General features: G+C 50.9%; 1 protein-coding gene across 4 annotated transcripts in view; it reads left to right on the top strand.

Moving 5' to 3' along the window:
• Positions 1-19,684, top strand: part of ADCY2 (adenylate cyclase 2) — a 418,010-nt gene extending 398,326 nt beyond the window's left edge. For all 4 annotated transcript variants that reach the window (XM_058715313.1, XM_058715293.1, XM_058715304.1 and 1 more), the window contains 3 exons: positions 9,717-9,831; positions 14,262-14,386; positions 18,861-19,684. In XM_058715313.1, coding sequence (XP_058571296.1) covers positions 9,717-9,831; positions 14,262-14,386; positions 18,861-19,013 — 393 coding nt within the window. In that variant the 3' untranslated portion in view covers positions 19,014-19,684. The remainder of the gene's footprint in view (positions 1-9,716; positions 9,832-14,261; positions 14,387-18,860) is intronic.
• The last annotated feature ends 460 nt before the right edge of the window (positions 19,685-20,144 follow it).

Raw genomic sequence — 20,144 nt, forward strand, 5'->3', positions numbered from 1 at the left:
GGTCTCCATCCATCCCCTCTGCGGATTCAGCCCCTGCCCAAACCGTCACCTGCCACCCTGATCGTGGGGCCGGACCTACCATTCCAGCTTTCCAGGGACAGCCAGTTCTAACCCCCTCATCTTCTTCCCGTCCCCCTCCTCCCAAAACGGGGCCCCAGCCATCCCCTGTGTCTCTGAGGGTGGCGCTGGAGAGCCCCATCTCCACTAGTTCTCCAAGTCGTTCCACGCGTACTGAAGACACCATCCACACAGGCAAAGCTCCGACTTTCACGGAAGCTTGTCCTGCGCCCTGACCTGAGGAACTGTGCCTCCTCTGACCTCCTGTGTCTAGAGCCCATTTCCCTGCCTCCCACGGGCCGCGTATCACTTTCAGCTTTCTTGCAAAGGTGCGTTTCTTACCCACCATCCGGATCGTAGGGCCCTGTCGTAGGCGGCGTCCCCAAAACCCCCAGCAGGGGGCGGTGTGCATGGCGACTGCTCCGGCTCGTTGGCGGAGGACGGGGAAGGTGCCCACCTAACCTCCCAGAACAGTGGGTGGCTCCCTTCCCTGTTTCGCACACCTGCCACTCCCGATCCCAACCCTCTCCTCCTTCCCCCTGACGTTTCTGAACACTCGCAAAATGCCTCCTGAGTCTACTTTTGACAAGCCTGAGAGATCCCCCCTCCCAACCATCCGTGTTACAGATGGAGAAGGAGAAACTGAGGCACAGCAGTGAAGTAACTTGCCCAAGGTCTCGGAGAGAACAAGCAGCGACAGGCTTGGGCTGCCAACCCTGGGGCAGGGCTCCCCTGCTGGTCCAGAGCTCTGCTGCTGCCTCGTGGGCTCCTTCACCACCCCTCCCGCGCCACGTTCACGTCTGTGCCCGTCACTCACTGCTGCTTTCTGCCTCACTTTAGCCCCCCTCTCCTGTCCCACCTGCCCCATCCCTCCTGCCTTCATCAACCGCACCCACCAGACTGGCCTTCTGAGCCACCCCTGGGCTGCTTCCCAACTTCTTACCGGTCACCCCTGTCGATAAGCTCGAGTGGAAAAGAACGTGAGTCTCAAGTAAGACCACTCATGACTTAGCGCAGCGGCTAAGCTTTCTGCGCTCCCATGTCCTTACATAATGGGGAGCGTGCCCATTTCATAAGGCCGTTGGGAAGACTGCATTAATGTGCAAAATACTCCTTGGCCACAGTAGGTAATAAAAATGCTAAAAGCCATAGTAATACAGTGGTGACTTGTACACTGTTTTGCATACTGTTACTATCGCGCCCTCCAACAGAACAGCTACGAGGGTTTCGGACATAAATGCAATATGATATGTCATCATGTCCGTGCAGAGAATGTACTCCATATGAGCTATTTCTATTTCGGGCATTAATTAGATCTTGGTAAGGTCATCCTAGAAATATTTTGAAGTGCAGTGAAAGTCTGCTACAGGGAAAGCACATTACGTTTGATTGGGGTGGGGGGATAACACTTGATAAATATCAATGTAGATATTTGAAATGAACATGTCTTCTGCCTTTTGTAACCCACCTGTAACCTACCTACTTGTTTTCCTCATTGTAAGCCAAAAAACCTTGCTACGTATTGTTTGGCCAAATATTTAGTTTGGCAACAAGAGACATTCGATTTGCAAAATCTATTGGGTTCATCAAGGATTAATGTGCTTTCGTTAAATCCCAAAAGAGGCAGAGTTATCTGGGTAAAAGCCTTCTGAAATCGAGCTCTTACATGTAAGACTAGAAAACCTCCTCATTTTCTACTTGGGGGGCAGCATAACTTCTCCATTGGGAAAACGGATGCATAGCAGCCTGTCAACACCTGGTCAGAGTAGGGCTGACCGCCTTTGGATTTTTTAAATGAAATGGTACATTCTGATTTTAAGCTGAAAGGCAACGTGACAAAATGGTTGGTTGAATTATGCATCACAACTGATTGTTTTTAAAAGAAGCAGGCATTTGTCAAGAAACGAAACGTCAGACTGAGAACAGGCTGGTGTGCTAACCCCACTCGTGATTCCGTCAACACGCGCCCGACAAGTAGGCGTCCAGGGACGGAAGTCAGCAGCTGGCACCCCGCCCCCACCTGCCAGGACCTCACCTGCTTGCAGGACGCCCGGGTGCAAAGCCTCCTGCTTGTTCCAGGCCACGGCCTTTGCACGGTAAACCCTGACAGCAAATTGTGGTCCCAAGTATGTTTTTCTTGACTTACAGAGTCCTTTTTTTTTTTTTTAGAAAAAGGACATTTCATCAAAAAATTATCATTTCCGGCTTCTCCTGAAAACTGGTAGATTATCTACCTGAACTTCATCCCCGATGACAGTGTCCATCAGCTGGAACGTAGAAGCAGCTGCTTCATTTAGACTTGAGCGTGTTCTCAGTTTGCCACACTCCCCACGACTCCCTATTGCCCCATTCCCTCTGCTGCACTCTAGAGCCTCGCCTCCTCGACCTCCGAGGGGCTCTGTGGTTTATGAAGACCATCCTTCGTGGCCTAGTCAATGACCAGGGTTTCTCTGGCCGTAGCCATTATATAAATGCTTCTGATCTTTTTCAGAGAAACATCACTGACAGCTTAAATAGGTTGAAACAAAAACACAAGAATGAAAACTTTGCATTCAGATTCTCGCTTGGATTATATTATTGCTGTGATAAACCAAACCACGAGCTCTCATTCACAATCTCAAGTAGATGGATACCCATTGCTGGCACCACTTTGACAAGAAATAATTCGTTGCTCCAAAAAATACAGGGGAGGGAAGGAGCAGAGAAGCAGGAGGAGGCAGGGAGGTTTTATTCTTCACCCTGGAATGAGCACTGGTGCTTTTTAAAATTTTAGAAAGCATTTGTATTCTTAGTCTCTTTTTAGTCTATTTAATTATTTTATTTGTTGTAAGTAAAAACTACTTGATTTTACAATCATTTAAAAACGAATTTAGTATTTTTATTTATTATATGCCAACAAATTCAGCAGCGGACCCAGAGTGGCAGGTTGAGGGTAGTTACTAAGCACTACCCTTGGCTCCATCTGGTTCTCGCCCAGTTCACCCCATAGAGACACCGTTGCGGATGGCGCCAGCGTGTCTCCTTTATTTGGCTCCCCCAGTCCCCCCGATGAGATCCCAAGCTCCATATGATCAGCCCGTGAGATGCCTACACTCGCGCATCCAGCGTATTAGCAAAACTGAGTTGCCAACAAAGCAAAGAAAAAACGTTTCCCATCCGCATCCAGCGACTCAGGTTAATGGCTCCGTCTCAGGCTCGGCTGTTCTAGGTTTTACTGAGCTCGTGGGACATCCAGCAGGTGTTTCCTTTCCCCACTGTGGCAAGCGTTCCCCGAAGTTTACAGTCCGGGAAAGGCGTGTGTGCAAACGATTCCAATGTCGGGTGACGTGGAGAGTCTCTGGGAAAACCGGAGACAGTCTCGGTCAGCCCAGGCTGCCCTAGCAACCGCCAATAGACTGGGTGACAACGTACCTTTACTTCTCACAGCTCCAACGGCTGGTATGTCCAAAACCAAAGCACCAGCAGGTGAGATGTCTGGCGAGGACCCTCTTGCTGGTTTTCCGGTGGCTGTCTTCTCGCTGTGTGTCACCTGGCGGAAGGCATAGAGAGGAAGCCAGCTGTCCCCAGCCCCTCCTAGTGAGGGCGCTAATCCCATTCACAAGGACTCCCCCCACATGACCTAACCTGAGGCCCCACCTCCTAATCCATCACCCTGGGGATTAGGCTTCAACATGGGAATTTCTCGGGGGTGCAAACGTCCATCCACAGCAAGGGGTCTCTGCCAGGTTGACTACGGGAGAATCGGGGAGTCGCTCTGAGATCCTCTGCTGCCAGGCTCCTGGTAGCTAAAGCACACCTTGAGACTAATAACCATAGTTCCCTTTACTGGAGAAAGTGGAAAACAGTTCGGGTCTCTGCTGAAATGAAAAGCGTCACCCGATGCTGTGTATTTCTGTACAAACACCAAAGCTACCGTGATGTGTTGTAAGCAGACTGAAATCTCTTCCTGCTTTCGTGCTACTAACAGGAAGCTGCAAACCGAAAGACACTAAACCACTGATCTTCACTATATCCACTGAGAGTCTCAAAGACACTGGAAATGGCAGACTTTTAGGTCATCGTCAAAGCCGGGCATCCCCGTAGGATGCCCAGTGTGTTCGAAGGGAGAAGGTTCTGAACGAGGGCGTGAGACAGTTTCTGACATTTTCCTCCTCGATGTTTTTCACGCCAGAGTGACCTGCTTCTCTAAACCATCATGAAAGAAACTAAAATCCTGAGCCCCAAGGATATAGGCTGCATCCATCTAACAAATTCATTTCACCTTACCCACAACCCTGAGAGATAGGCAGTTTTTGTCCCGTTACAGACCAGGAAACTGATGCCCAGAGAAGTTGAGTGACTCAGCCAAGGCCACACAGCTAATGGTTATAGAACCTGGGGCTGGACCTAGTTTTACCTGATTCCAAAGCACCGACAGTTAATTCGGGAACTTCCTACATTCGGACAAGTGGTGGTCAGGATGTAAACCGCGGTCCTGGGGAAAATAAAGGAAGAGGTGAATGGCAAAAGTGTGCCCATGCGAGGTGGACGTGGGAGCTGAGGGGCCGCGGTGGAGGGGGCGTAGAAGGCCAGGCTCGCCAGCATCTCGGGTTTCCAACTTAGGGATCTGCCGCTGATGATGCCAGCGGCAAAGCAGGAGAGTCAAGAAGAAAAGCTGTCTCGTAGGACATGGAATACTAACGTTAGTTTTGGATGCACCGTCCGTGCTCGAAGATACCGAGTACGGTTTCAGCCGTCCACGGGGGTGGCGGACAGTTCCAGAACCATTCGTGACGACTTCCCGGTGATAGCTCTCCATCAGCTGAGTATCTCTTAGGCTCGTCATCCAACCCACCTGCCACCATTTACCATCAAGGCTATTAAGGAAAACTGCTTACCTGTTTGTCCACAGGTTTGTGCATATTTTGCGTAATCTACCCCAAGGAAGCTCACGAAACTGAGTGCAGCGCAAAATGTTTTAAAGTGGAAGGAAACGCAAAGATAAGATGCGAAGATTCGAGGCTGACACATAAAATGCCAACGGCACGGTTCCCACCGCGTTCTAGATGCGCACGGGGTGGGGGGCAAGTCGACAGCACTGCTACGACAGGGCCCCGGACTCAGACTCCTGGCGGGGAAGCCTGGTTGTGCGGCTCCCACCCGTTAGGAAGCACCCGGGGCCTCCCTTGCCCCATCTGCACGGTGGGGACGAAGACAGAAAGCCCCTCACGGGACTCAGCGTGAGGATTAAATACCTTCAGGCACACACTGCTGCTATGTAGCCTTCGAGAATTCCCAGCAGCTGGCACAAGGTCAGCGTTCCAATGTCCGTACGGACGATCTTACTGTCACTCCTCCATTAGTATATTTGAAAACCGGGCCACGTCAGGTACGGACCCTCATAACCATGACAGTGGGTCTGAGTGACCCGTGTGCTTGGCAACTAACTTTCTCATGGAAAATGGTTTAAAACGTGATGGGGGGGGGGGCTTGCTAGAACATCCCCTAATGTGCATTTTAGTAAAATACTTTCTCTGTAAAGTGAGGTGGGTGGAAAACAGTGAATGTGAGTTGAGTGAGTCTAGACGGGTCCACAGATGGCCTAGCAGGCCATTTTCCATAAATCCTTCTTCGTGCCTCGGGGTTTGGGTTCACACTGGGACGTTGTGAGTCCCAGGGGTGTCCTCTGAGGTTCTGGACACTCGAGTGTCTCCCCAGGGGCGAGCCGATCTTCAGGCCGTGCCAGTCGGCTCACCGGGGCGACAGCGGACGTTCCCTTCAGAGAAGGGACAGACCCCAGGGGATCTCCCAGGGGCCTCAAGTGGGAGAACAGCTCCTGGGCAGCGGTTGTAAACCTTCAGCATCAGATAGATGCCACCACCGCAGGGGCACAGTGAATGTTTGCTGGGTGGACGAAGAGAAGGGAGGAGAGAAGAGAGGTCAAGGAAAGAGGCAAGGTGTACGTCAATTTCAGCCTAAAAAATTTCGGTGTTTACCAGACAGGCACTTGAGTTACAAAACAACCTCAGTAAAGACGCATTTACTTAAGCAGGGTTCCTTGCTGGTGGAACTCCAAAGCAAACGGCTCGCAAGATGTGTTCCGGGGCGCTCAATGTGTCTATTGCCATGTCACTGGAAGTCGGTTAAATATTTGGAGACGTCTCACAGAAATCACTTGGGTCGTGGGAGAAAGAGCTGCTTTATACTGTCATCAAATGTTTATCAAAAGCTCAGTTATAAAGACTTCTTGAAACGAACTGAGCTCTTCTTGAGACCGAGCATAACTTTTTCCAGGGTTTACTAAGCCCGAACAAGTTACGGACGTTGGATTTAAACCCCACTCCCAGAACTCAATCTCTTCATTCATCACGGAGGTCGAGTAAAACCTCCAGCTTACGCCCGCTGCATGAAAACAGATCGGGTGATCATTTATCAGGGGAGGAAGCTGGTTTGTCTTACCGTGGTTCAGGAGAAAGCAAACCATTTTCCCCCCTGTGGCAAATCTGTCCCCCTTGCTGGAACAGTCGTGATGTTCACTACACAGGATTCTGCCTGTTGATTTAAGAGTTCGTGCTTCCAGTTTATTTTTTTAAGTTTATTTTGTTTTAGAGAGAGAGAGTGTGTGTGTCTGTGTGTGAAAGAGAGAGAGAGAGAGAGAGCGAGCGAGAGAGAGAGCAGGGGAGGGGCAGAGACAGAGGGAGATAAGAGAGAATCCCAAGCAGGCTCCACACTGTCAGCACAGAGCCCGAAGCCAGGCTTGAACCCACGAACCATGAGATCATGACCTGAGCTGAAACCAAGAGTCGGACGCTTAACCAACTGAGCCCCCCAGGCGCCCCTGTGCTTCCTGTTTAAGAGCAAGATGTTTCCAATGGACTGGAGGCATGAACTTCCCAATCACGCGGTCCCCGTGGGTCACGAGACCAGAAACATTAGCGAGCTCTGATAGAAGAGCAGAACCGTTGTCAAGCAATGACTCTGCGGCGCGTCTGGATGGCTCAGTTGTTGAGCGTCCGACTCTTGATTTCAGCTCAAGTCACGGTCCCAGGGTTGTGGGATCGAGCCCCGTGTAGGGCTCTGCATGGAGACTATTTGAGATTCTCTGTCTCTCTCCCTCTGCCTCTCTTCACTCATTCTCTCTCCCCCCTCTCTCTCAAATTAAAACAAAAACTGTAATAAAAAAAAAAAAGAAATGACGGCATTTTCACCGACGTTACCTGGCAGTGTGTTCCATAGTTCCAGTTGTTTAAATTGTGTGGATTTTCTCTCGCAATTTTTAAGTTGAGGATTTGTGGAAACAATAGCGTTTCATCGGTCTTTCTCTGGAATGATAGGATTTCTCCAAGGAGAGGAAGGACGTTCTCAGTGACTCCTCTGCTCATGTTTATGTTATTTAGTGCAGTGATCTCAGCGGCCAGCTGCTTGCCCCTCGGGGCCATTGGGCAGTGTCTGGGGACATTCTTTCTTGTCAGTCCTGGAAGGGGGCATCTCTCGGAGGAGGCCAGGGATGCCAGTCAGCATCCTGCAGGGCACAGGACGTGGCCCCGGGACAAAGAATGATCCGACTCAGGTGTCATCAGTGTTTACATCAAGAGACTTGCCTGGTGCTACCCTTCCTGACTCCTTCGGGGAATAACCCCATTGTCATTTTCCTTTCTCCTTTGGCCGTTACCTTGGTTTTCTCCATCCCCCTGTCACCTTCAGGGTGCAGGACACATCCCCTGTCTCCACTGTCCTCCTCCCTCATCCCTCCTGAAACCCTCAGAGCTGATTGCTGGTTTCACCCTCCATGGTGAATGCGCCCCATGGTCACCACATCCCTCCCCTTTCACCGTCTTGAGAGCTCTCTCTCTCTCTCTCTCTGAGTTTGCTCTGCTGGGGCCCCCTGCGGGATCAGACACTTGAGCTCCACAAAGGGCCACCCCTCCTGCTCTTCTCTCAAGTATTTCTAGCGTCCTTACTGATTTTGTTTCCTCCCCCAGCCGGCTGAGGCTGCTCCCCGTCTTCCCGCTTGAATACCCTGTGTCCTCTTCTGAGCCTTCCCCCACTTCAGTGGGTGTGTCAGTGCCCCCCCCCCCGCCCCAGGTGTATGTTTCCCAAATGAGCATCAGTTGGCAATGACCTTCCACCAGAGCTCAGCAAGGCTCTCCCTTCCTCCTATGCACTTCCTCTAGGCTACCCGACCGGCGATCTAAATGCAGTCTCTCAATAAACACGTATCAGGTGCCTCTCCTGGGCCAGACACTTTCATATTGTGGAGACGCAGATTAATAGAACATAGTCTCTGCCCTTGGGGAGCTCACAGACGAGTGAGGGAAATAAAAGACCGCACTGATTCTAAACCACAAGCCACAGATGCAGGCCAGGGCTGGGACTGCATTTCACGCCCCTTCTTGGTGCGCCCAGTCGTTAAATATTGGGGCAGCGGGAACCTTTCAGACATGTAAACACATTTTATGAGTTATACGCATATAATAGTAAAGAATCTGTGTTTATAAAATAACCCAAAATAGAAATTTTACAAAGGTGACTTTCAAAAGGAAATACAAATATAATAGGTGTTACAAATTAATAGTAAATATAAATTAGTAACAGAAATAGCAATAGAAATAGCAATAGAAATAGAAATAGCAATAGAAATAGCAATAGAAATAGAAATTAGTAGTAAATGGGAATACAGATTCCCACTTACCTTCACTGGGAGCCTTGAACTGGTCTTTTCCTCCAGCTCTATGTGTTTGATAACTATTCCTCAAGGGGCGATAAATCCCCCAGGGACAGTAAAGGCAGGAAATCGTTACCCCCCTGTATCCACTGGCTCCGCCTGCTGTAACGGCACCACAGCCTGGGCGGCTTAAACAACAGAAACGTGTTGTCTCCCAGTTCTGGAGACTAGAGGTCAGAGATCAAGTGCAGACGGGGTTGGTGTCTCCTGAGCCTCTGTCCTCGCTTCCTAGACGCCATCTTTCCCCTGCTTCTTGGCGTCGCCTTCTCTGTGTGTCTTAATCTCCTCTTTCTAGAAGGGCACCAAGTCATGCTGGATTCGTCACTAATCCCTCATTGGATCCTAATCTCTTATTTAATGATAGCCATGAGAAGCTGCAAAGCAAATACTGAGGATTTGGAGGTTATGAATTTGGGGGAATGGGGGAGACAGGTAATACTTTTCCCCTAAAAGGGAAGATGGGGTGTTTCCAGAACCGAGGTGAGCCGTGTGGCAGGTGTGGAGTAGGGAAGGGGAGGAAAGGACCCCGACCTCTCTGCCCTGCTCTCCCTGACCTTCCCTGGCCCTCCCATTAGCCAGTCCAGCAGGGCGCCAGAGGTCACCCTCGGAGCCAGAGGCCAGCGGAGAACGGGGGAGACAGGTATGCAGGGCAAGCGGAGAACCAGGAGCCAGCCCCTCCTCGAAGTGTCTTCTGCCGGCAGTTTCTGGGTTAAGACGACATAGGTCCCATTCCGTGTCTTCCAGTGTCTCAGGTCTCCCCGCGGCCACAAGAATGAACCGGGACACAGGGTCCCCTTGGGAGGATGGGTAATCCTCAGACACGCCTGTCTGCCGGGCATTGCAGCCCTTGACCTCAAGCATTGCTGTCTGCCTGGAGCCCAGGTTTGTGACCCAAGGGACCGTTTCCCTGCCGGTTGACCTCTAACCCCACGTGCGTGTGTTTGTTTCCTCTCAGGAGCCCGAGAGGCAGTACATGCATATCGGCACCATGGTGGAGTTTGCCTTTGCCCTGGTGGGGAAGCTGGACGCTATCAACAAACACTCCTTCAACGACTTCAAGCTGCGAGTGGGTACGTTGTGTGAAGAGCGCCGGCTTCCGGGGGAGCGCACGGCGTAAGGAACAGGCGCACCGGAAGTGTTGTGTGAAGGGATCTGACTTCCGGGGGGGGGCGGAAGGGCACAGGCGCACCAGGACCGTCGGCCATCTTGCCACGCCAGACTAGAGTCCTGGCGGTTGTGTCTCGAGTGCCGGAGGACTGAACTGGGGGGAGCAGGGGGTGGACAGGCTCAGGGAAGTTAGGAGCCTCTGAGGCACTTCAGTGCAAAGTAGAAAACAAAACCCCCTTTGGTTGGACCCAGGCTGCGAGCACTATGTCTAGCAAGTGGACCGTGAGCTGGATTTCAGTCCCACGGCCTCCTCCTTCCTGCCAGGGCCCCTCCGCCAGGCACGGTGTGCACGGCCTTAGACCATCCCGAGGAGCCGTTGACTGTAAACCACGGTATTATTTCAGGATCAGCTGCCAGTGAAATTAGCATGGGCTGGAAGATGCATCCAGACTTCGGAGATCCAAAAATGTAAAAAAAAAAAAAACAAAAAAAAAGAAAAAACAAACAGTTTTAAGGCAGCTTGGAACTGTTGAAATAGTCACACACTCCTAGGCTCACAACCTCCAAACGCCCCAAACGTACGTCCCAGGTTCTGAAATAGCTATAGCTTTTCTGATTGAAGATTCAGCCCTGAGAGAAAAGGCCAGCTTCCTTTAAGATTTAAAATTTTTCTATCTCAAGAATAAACATTAACAAAATTAAATTTTCTAGTAAGCTCTTCCCTTACTTTAAGCTGGTCCATGAGCATGTTTCGTGCTTACTTGCCTTTTACAAACGTCTGTAAAAATAAAAAGTGTGTTTTACGTGCTCGGCTTAGCACGCGGCTGTCTTGCCATATTTGTGGTTATGGCCATTTGTGATTGGTAAGAGCTGCTTTGACCATTTTATGTTCCTCTTGGCAACACATTTTGCTTCTTCTGAAAGCAAGTACGCATAAGAGGAGCTCTTTTAACAAATTCCATTTGAATGGCTTTTCCCTGCTTTGGGATACAGATTTCAACTTAAAAAAAAAATCCCGATAAATGGCGAGCGATTTTCTTCCTTTGCTCTGCCTATGTTCTGAATTTTAAAACCCAGAAATATTTTATATCTCTTATAATGTGGCCTCTTGACTGCTTGTATATTCTGTTCATTGTTAGCACCTGGACACGTTTTGCTTTATACTTTCTCACCTCCGTGCACAATGGGCCTCACCTTATACCCAGGTGAGAAGGGGCAGGCCAGTGGGAGGCTTCCCCCCAGCCTGCTGACCGCATCGAACATGCAGGTGTCCCCTAGATCCTCGAGCTTCTTTATTGTTTTGACAGCCTAGAAAGTGAGCTCCTCGACCTTTCAAACTACCCTCAAAAAAAAATTTTTTTTTTTTTTTTTTATTACACGTTGGAATGATCTGCTCGATTAGTAAACGCATTCAAACCAAAATACTACCGCTCTTTACTGCAAGGTGAAATAGAGATCAGTGTTTGCTGATCACATGTGTTACTTCCCCAAACATCACAGCTTTCTTGGTCTGGACCTTCACGGTATTTTCCAGATTAATGCGAGCAATTGAATAGGCCTTCTTCGAGAAGAATTTGAGTGTTTACACTGATGACTGAATAACTAATAACGTCTATACAGTCACCCCACATGGCAGCTCTTTTAGGTTTCTGAGGAAGCTCAAGGTCTCGCGGGCCTCTGGGGCTGCCTTTCCCCACCCCTCGGCCTCTCTCTCAGGGGTCTGCCTGCCCTGCTGGACTTGGGTGTGTGGCGCCATCCAGTGGCAGTTCCATCCAGTGGCAGTTCATGGTAGGAACTTGGAAGAGTAATACTTCAAAAAAAAAAAATTAGATGATACAAATAAGAAATGCTGAATTCACTCTTAACGTCCTCTTCTGCATGTCAAGCTGCAGAATCAGTCGGTCAGCGGGAACCAAAATCTGAGCACATTCCTGCGCTAAGTGGAGATTGACCCCGTGCCAGCAGTCAGTAGCCCAGTCTCTCCCCACTGCCTACCCCGCCAGGCACTGACCCAGCAGGATTCAGCAGCCCCGAGGAAAGCTGATGGCAGAGGGGGCTCGAGGGCACCAGCCAGCAGCCGGCGGCTGGATTAAATTCTTTCGGGTGTCTAAAGCACAGTGTGGGCTTTATTGAGCACTCCGCAAAAGCAAAGCAGAATTTCTTTTTTGCCTCTTGCGTACCTTCAGAGGTTTTGTGGAATGCCGTTTATACCGTTTCCTGCCTACCTCTCCATTGCGAAGAGGGAGTTTTGCCTCGGGTCTCTAACAAGCCGTAGTGCACTAAGCAGTACAGCAGTGGGAGAAGGGATCTCAAAAACACCCTCATTAATCAGTACAAGTTGACTCCTGCAGCAAGGCAGGAGTCCTAGATCTAGGAGAGAACACACACCTAGGGCATAATCAACTGAAGTCAATAACTCTGTTTCTATTTCCGTGGCCTTCCTCCGCACCACTGCCGGGATAACTATGGGTCTGTGTGTTTGAACTGAGATCCTAGGGCAAGGACTCATCCTACCTGGTGCATGGGGGTTGGGAGAGAATCCCAGGCCTCTCTGATTAGAGAAGTTGATCAGACTTCTAAGGAGACGGCAGGTGCCGTCTCCATGTCCCGGGCAGTGTGAGGGCTCACGCTGAGCTCAGGTGCCAGCACGTGATAACCGTGGGGTTATAATCGCAGCTACAGAGAGGACAATCAGAGCAATGGCCTCCTCTGTTAGTGGTGGGCCAGGCTGCCTGATTATCTGGGCAGTCACATGGGCAAGCCAGGGGGCAGCAGGGCTGGAGAGTGGGGCCTCCTGAGTTGCCCCAGCAACCTTTTGATGGCTGTCCCTGGAGAATCACAGTTTGTGAGGAGGTTTATGCCAGAGGCTGGATTGTCCTCAATCTGATGAGTGCAGAGCTGTAAAGAGCCCAGCTCAAGGGGGACAAGAACCCAAGCAAAAGAGACGTCCCCCCACTTGTGCAGAGACGGCCTGTGGGTTGCACCTGCTCCCCGGGGGCGAGCCTGTCTACCCCAGGACCCGTCCAAACGTGACGCTCTTGGGGGCCTCTCCCAGGAGAATTTCCTCAAATCTGAACTCCGTCAAAATCTCTATATTGCCCACACTAGGACCTGTTACTGTTCTAGAGTTGGCCTGGGTAGACTCCCTCACTAACACTAGGGTGTGCGTTGAGAGAGCCCTTTGAAGGTGCTTTAGCAATGGAAATCAGAGGCACGAACATGGTCCTCTGGAATCCAGTAAACTTGGCATTGGGACATTATCCAAGGCAACAACCTGAAAGGTGGGAAGAAGCCTCATGCGCGGGAAGCGATGGCAGCATCCTTACCAGCAGGGCCAGGGAGCTGGCTGCCACTGCCATTTGCATGGCGCCCTCTGATGGCGTCTGGTGGCGCCCTCTCCTGCTTTCTTGCCTGAATCCAGAGGTGGTGATAACGGTGCCCACCGCACAAGGCTGTCGTGAGCATCCCCAGAGTTTTACAGTGCGCAGCAGGTAGAAAATGCCACACTGGTGTGGGGGCAAGTGGCGGATTCAGCGAGATGTTGGCACGATCCCAGAAGTCCATCAGTGACCAAACTGCCAGTAAGTGTGGTATATCCATTCAGTGTAGCTGTTTACAACAGAAAGGTGTATATTTCAAAAATTAACATTAACCACAAAACTGCTGGAGAACAGTGATCATCTCTTATCTAGGATTATGTAGCAACATAGAAAACTCAGTCGGGTGACCAACTTTGGCTCAGGTCATGATCTCACAGCTCATGAGTTTGAGCCCTGCGGTGAGTTCAAGCCCCAGTTTGGATCCCCTGTCTGCCTCTCTCTCTGCCCCTCTTCCTCCCCTTCTCTCTCTCTCTCTCTCTCTCTCTCTCTCTCTCCCCAAATCAAAGATTTAAAAAAAAAAAAAAAACTTAAGGAAACTATTATAATGTTTTGGTTTTTTAAATTTTCTTAATGTTTATTTTCTTGAGAGAGGGAGACAGCACAAGCTAGGGAGGGACAGAGAGAGGGAGACACAGAATCCGAAGCAGGCTCTAGGCTCTGAGCTGTCAGCACAGAGCCCGACGCGGGGCTCGAACCCACAAACCGTGAGATCATGACCTGAGCCGAAGTCGGACACTCAACCGACTGAACCACCCAGGTGTCGTGATACCATGTTTGGCTTTTTTAAAAGCATAGCCAACTTTATGTTATTATGGAATAAAAATGATATCTGGGTACCTACGTATGAATCAAGACCAAGAAGAGAAACAAATTATTTTTCTTTGTTTTAGAATTCCGTGAGTTGGGCTAATGTTGGCTGCATAATGATGATTCAGAAATACTCTTGTACAACTTTTCTGTTGAAGATGGTCGCTGTAACTTGAGTCTTCTTGCCCGGTTCTGATGCATTGCAGGTATTAACCATGGGCCTGTAATAGCCGGTGTGATTGGAGCTCAGAAGCCACAATACGATATCTGGGGCAACACCGTGAATGTGGCCAGCAGGATGGACAGCACCGGCGTGCTGGACAAAATACAGGTAATCTAGTCTGCTCCATCATCACGGGCCAGGTCTATCCTCTCGGAAGTCATAAATGAGCATCATCATAATGACGATGTATTAGAACAAAGAATCTTAGTAGTTACTTCAATGGTGAAAACAACCTGAAATTGACATAAGTCTTTTTTATTGGGGAAATGGTCATCCGTTTCTGCACTCGCCGTTAACAATAATTGAGGAACGTAATAATGTAAAGGTTATAGCTTTGGAGGAAGTCAACGATGGCCAACGAGCAGCATGGCAGTCTGACACCTGAGCGAGTCAAGGCTGGCCCCTTCTCTCCTCTTCCATCTCCTGGCACCAGAACCTTGAAGGGAGCCCTGCAAGGGAGAGGGATTGTACAACCAAAACCAGACAGAGCCCCCAGACTTCCCGTCCCAGAGGCTGAGTTGGAAGGAGGCAGAAAGGAGCCGACTGGGGAAAGACAAGGGACGAGATTCAGGGTGATATGAGATGGCAACGCCAAATCGGGCCAGCATGGGATTTGGATATGGAGAATGACCGGACAGCACTGGAATCCACGCAGGGGAGGTTGCTCGGGCAGAATGCCACACACCTGGAAGGAGAGACCGACCTCTCCTAATGAGAAGAACGTGTGCACGTGTGTGTCTCTGCAGACGTTTCTATTCGCCACTCCCTCAAAACGCAGCGATTCCCCATTTCACCCCAGATTCCACGCTTCACTTCTGGAAGATAAATTCCTGCCAAGTGGCAAATTTGTGTGAAAACCACTGGACGCAAATAATAAGCTTTTTTCTACCCCCCCCCCCCCCCCCCCGCCTTTATGGAGAATTCGACAAGTCCCTGTTCTGTGTGCCTTGGCTTGGCCCCTGTCCTCAAGTAACCTTGCCTCCTAACATTCTGATGGAGATTCAGAGTTCTTTTCTGAAATTCTGCCCAAGACACCAGCTCCAGTGCTATCAAAAGCGGGCTTCTCATTAAACTTCTGCCTACTTGCTTTTCACACTCTTCACCTGCCTCTGCTTCTGTGAACCTTCTATCGCATATCTTTAATTTTTGTATGGAACGGGGCCTATATCTCACATTCTTCCCACCGGATGACTAGTCAGCAGTTGCCGAAAGTAAGCAACAGAGAACGGGGAGAGGTGGCAGGCGATGTGGGGCGGAGAGGAACGTCTGGGGCTTCCCAGTCAGACCCAGACGTTGCCAGGGGAAAAGAGTCAGCTGGCTGTGCTCACGAGAGCCAGCCCAGACAAAGCTCTCACCAGAAACGGGGCTGGAGCGGTCGTCACGGTGGGTGGAGATGGCCTAGATGACCACCACGAGAGGCAAGCTCTACCACCTTGGCACCTCGCTGACCCGTGCCATGATGGCACCACGGCCTCGAGGGCTTTCTGCCTGCGTGTCATTAGCTGTTCCTGATGCCCCGGGGATGCTCCAGCGATCCTGGACAGCGTGGGGTCTTGTGTCTGGCGTGGGGAGAGGGTGCTCCTATCAAGGACACACGTTCCCAACCTGCAGGCCAACCTAGGAACCCCCCCCCCCCTTCCCACACCTGGAACATTCAGAAGACATGTTTCACGACTCTCCAAGTGGTTTTCAAGCATTTGGGATACGTATCAAAACCCATTTAAGAGAGGCTGTTCGGAGAGAGCGCTCCCTCCTAGAGGTCGTAAATCCCCTGCAGGTCAGTGTTTGAAATGAGCTGGAGCTCGTGTGTCTCCGTCTCCAGGAGGATATTGGGCCTCATAAAACTCCAGGTGATTTAGTGCTGAGCAGCGCCCCCTGGAGGGTCTCTGTGCACCCGGAGCCTGGAGGAGAAGCCCCTCCGCGTGTGTTCACTCAGCTCAGCCGCCCGGGAGGTTTGTGTCCAGCAGCTTCCTCCTCCTGAGGCCGCGGTTCACTCCGTCTCCAGTAGCTTCGCATTTCCACTTACGTGCAAGGAAAGTAGTGAGACGCCAGGAAGAATCAGAAACGATGCTGAGATCGTTAAAAGCTTCTCCCGGGCCTGAGGAACAGGTCCTTTTGATTAAAGAGCATCCACGCCCACCACGCTTTCCAGCCTGGAAGCTCACAGAACACTAGAGAAAGCCCTAGTGTCACCCAGCCAGGCCGCCCCCGGGCTTGGAGCCATACTGGCCGCTGTTCGTCGGGGAGACAGCTCCCTCCTCCTTGTGTCACGGTAATTGTGTGGTTGGTGTTCCAGATTCCAAGGGATAGCTCACAAATGCCCGTGGTGATACTTCACACCAGTAAACACCTTGACTGCAGAATTAACCCCCAAGGCTCCAACAGATGTGTTTGTTTTCTGTGGCAGGTCGGAAATCAGACGCCTCTGGAATTCTCTAATTCTGATTATGCCTGAGAACTCTCATCATGAGACCCTGTCTGTAATCTGAGTTCCCAGCTCTGTCCGTATTCCTTCGGTTCTTCCCCAGGATCCAGAGTCCTTCCTGTGACCCTGGCTTCACCTCTCAGCTACACTTGTCCTTCCCCAGGACTTGGGCTCAAGCTAGCAAAGGACAGGACATGAACATACGGCACCTGTGACCCTCTTTTCTTGCTCTGGTCACAAGGGTCCCGAGGACCCACACATTGGCTACGGGCTGACCACACATTGGCTAGGGGCTGGCACCTGTGCTAGGGGCTGGCCACGGAGTCAAAGTACAGGGAGACAGGGTGGTTTTTCCAGTTCTTTCCAACAGACTACCCTTGAGATCTTTATATGGCACCCTTCACCCTTGCTTCTGGGGGCCTCTGGATATCTTCCTGGATTCTCGTAAGCACAGCCCTCCTATTTCTGCCTCTGCACCATGGCAGTGTCTGCCCTTGCCACCTCTCTCAGCCACCAGGCTCAAGGAGGCCGGCTCACTGCTGCGGCCACTGCCCCCACCACTGCATGGTCCCCCGACGGCACCCACCCCAAAAGCAAAATCGTGTGATACCATTGCTGTGCTGTTCACAAGCCTGCACAGCATGTGGGTGCCACCCACACGGCCAAGGTGGTCGGGTCCCACGGGTGCCATGTCCATCCCCTGATGCAAGGGGAGGAAGTCCCTCCTCCTCCCCCTTTTCCCCCTCCTCCTCCTCTGCTTTCTCCCCTGCTTTCAGAGCAGCATTACCAGGGGTTTCTGGAAAAAACAGCTCCTCCCTCTCTGCTCAAAAGCCAGATACCACCTGGCAGGCCTGGCTGGGGACCGTGTTCCTGACACGGGGGTCTGCCCTCACTTCTGAAGCTGAGGCCTCTGTTGGTAGCCTAGTCTGTTCTCACCTCACCCATTCTCTGCTTGAGAAAGCGTCTTCAGCAGGAGGCTTCGCCAACACTCAAGCAGATAAATGCCACGCAGACCTGAGCTGTCATCCCCAGACCTGGCCCCCGAGGAGAGCACGGCACACGCTCAGGCTGAGATGGGGCAGGACTCGGTACAACCCTTCTCCCCTAAGAGAGAGGGGCCGTCCTACCCGGGAAATTCCTCTGCCATCTGACACAGCCGGACCCGAGGCGATTCGGCAGTGGGGGTCCTGGCCTCCTGGGGCAGTGGCGGGAATCACGAGGACAGGCTGCAAGAGAGGGGCCCGGCCCTGGTCACCTTCTGTGTCAGCTCGGTGAAGGGAGGAAGCTTGAGAAGACCTGACTCAGCGTGTCATGCCCCTGCTAAGGCTGGCGCAGACCCCTACTGTCCTTTTAGTTTTGTTCTCGAGCATTCGCCGAAGCAGGGGGCCATTTGCGGGAGCTGACGGTACTTCTCGGGGTGTCTTCTCCCATCTGAATTAAAATCCATTATTCACATTCATGATTTTGTGAAATGACATTCATGACAGTTTGTAACATCCCACTACAGTATATTTTGATTTACTTTCCCTCTTCCGGGTCTCTCTCTCTCTCTCTTTTAGTTTATTTATTTTGAGAGAGAGAGCAGGAGGGAGCAGGGTGGGGACAAAGAGAGAGGGAGAGCGAGAATCCTAAGCAGGGTCCTCACTGTCAGCACAGAACCTGGCACGGGGCTCAATCTCACGAGCCGTGAGATCATGACCTGAGCCAATAGCAAGAGTTGGACGCTTAGCCGACTGAGCCACCCAGGTGCCCCTTTCCAGGTCTCTTATATGTGAATACGTAACCTTCACGTAGCTGAAGGCATAGCGTGGGTCTGGGCTTCAATTTTTCCTTTGGGGGTGAACAGATCCTGCCTTATTTCCTGGTCTCGGCCACGATAGGGATCATGACAGCATCATGGTTTACACCACCCTGGAGATCACTTGACTTTTTAGGTGGTTTAGAGTCTGTCACCGTTGCAGCATGAAATTACGCGTTGTCCCTAAAAGGCTTTTCTTCTCCTGTGTGAGTCTGTCTTCTTCTAATTTCTTAGGAGTGGAATGAAAGGGCCAGAGAGCATGAATGTCTTTTGGCTTCTGACCTTGGCGGTTAAACCACCTTCCGGAGGCTGTGTTTCGTAGGCACTGACCACTTCTTCGTCTGTCCATGTGCTTCTAGGTCACTGAGGAGACAAGCCTCATCCTCCAGACCCTGGGGTACACGTGCACGTGTCGAGGAATAATCAACGTGAAAGGCAAGGGGGAGCTGAAGACGTACTTTGTAAACACGGAAATGTCAAGGTCCCTTTCCCAGAGCAACGTGGCATCCTGAGGGGTTGCCTTCACTTCGGCAAGAAGACTGTACTTTCGGGAAGGTACAATGCACTTTCTGACTGCGAGCTTTGTCTCTCGTTTTTGGTGTGCGTGCTCTGTTGTGTCCTATGGAGCCTTTTCAGACTCGTTCCTCTGACCTGGTGGCATACCGTTTGGTGTCTGACGTGTCCCAAGATCGCTCTGCCACTTGCACTGTGCTTACTCCTAAGCAGAAGGAAAAGGAGTGTGTGTTATGGGAGAAATGCGCTCAGAGAATTCACAAAGATGACAGAGGTGAAATAAACAAAAATTCTTAAGGCAATAAAACTAGGGGGTGTATATTATCTTCCAGTGCATGTTTTTTTTTTTTTTTTCTCCTGGAAAATATGGTAGCTGGCCAACCGCATCCGCTAGTCTGATATTACAACACACAGTATTTGTGAATAATTGATTCCGTCGCCCCACATGGAAGTTGACTGTGTTCACCCAGTGTATCTCATCGCCGGCGGCCATCCACGGGACCCACGGTCCTGTCGCCTTGCTCTGTCGTGTCTCGGGCCAGAGGTGTGCAGCCACCCATCACCAGAATTAGTTCTCATAACCTAGGACCAGTTTTGTACCAAACGCGTCCGATGTTTTGATGCCATTGTCTTTTGTAAGGTTGATTCATTAAAAGTTTTACGTACTTTGGTTTATAGTCTGTATCTTTTCCCCCCTTTTCTTCCTTCTCCTGCGGTTTGCTCCACAGCCGAGGTTGGCTTTCCATTCTCCTGACGGTTGTTTCAGAAAGCGCGCCCCAGGAGCAGCGACTGGGAGATCCTTGGGTAATTCAGATCAGGACAAGGCTTGTGAGGTAGACACTTGATTCTGCCACTCTCTGGAAATGCTCCGAGCGCCCTGTGGCATCTCTAGAGGATATTTTCTAGGGAAAATGTTGTGTGTGTTTTTTTTTATTTTTTTAAGGTTATTATTTATTTATTTATTTGGAGAAAGAGAATGCAGGCAAGGGAGGGGCAGAGAGGGGGGGAGAGAGAGAATCCCAAGCAGGTTCAGCGCTGCGAGCACAGAGCCTGATGTGGGGCTCGAACTCACCAGCCGTGAGATCACGACCTGAGTTGAAATCAAGAGTCGTGCACTAACCGCACACGCC

Source organism: Neofelis nebulosa, chromosome 1 (assembly GCF_028018385.1).
Source record: "Neofelis nebulosa isolate mNeoNeb1 chromosome 1, mNeoNeb1.pri, whole genome shotgun sequence".
NCBI lineage: Eukaryota > Metazoa > Chordata > Mammalia > Carnivora > Felidae > Neofelis > Neofelis nebulosa.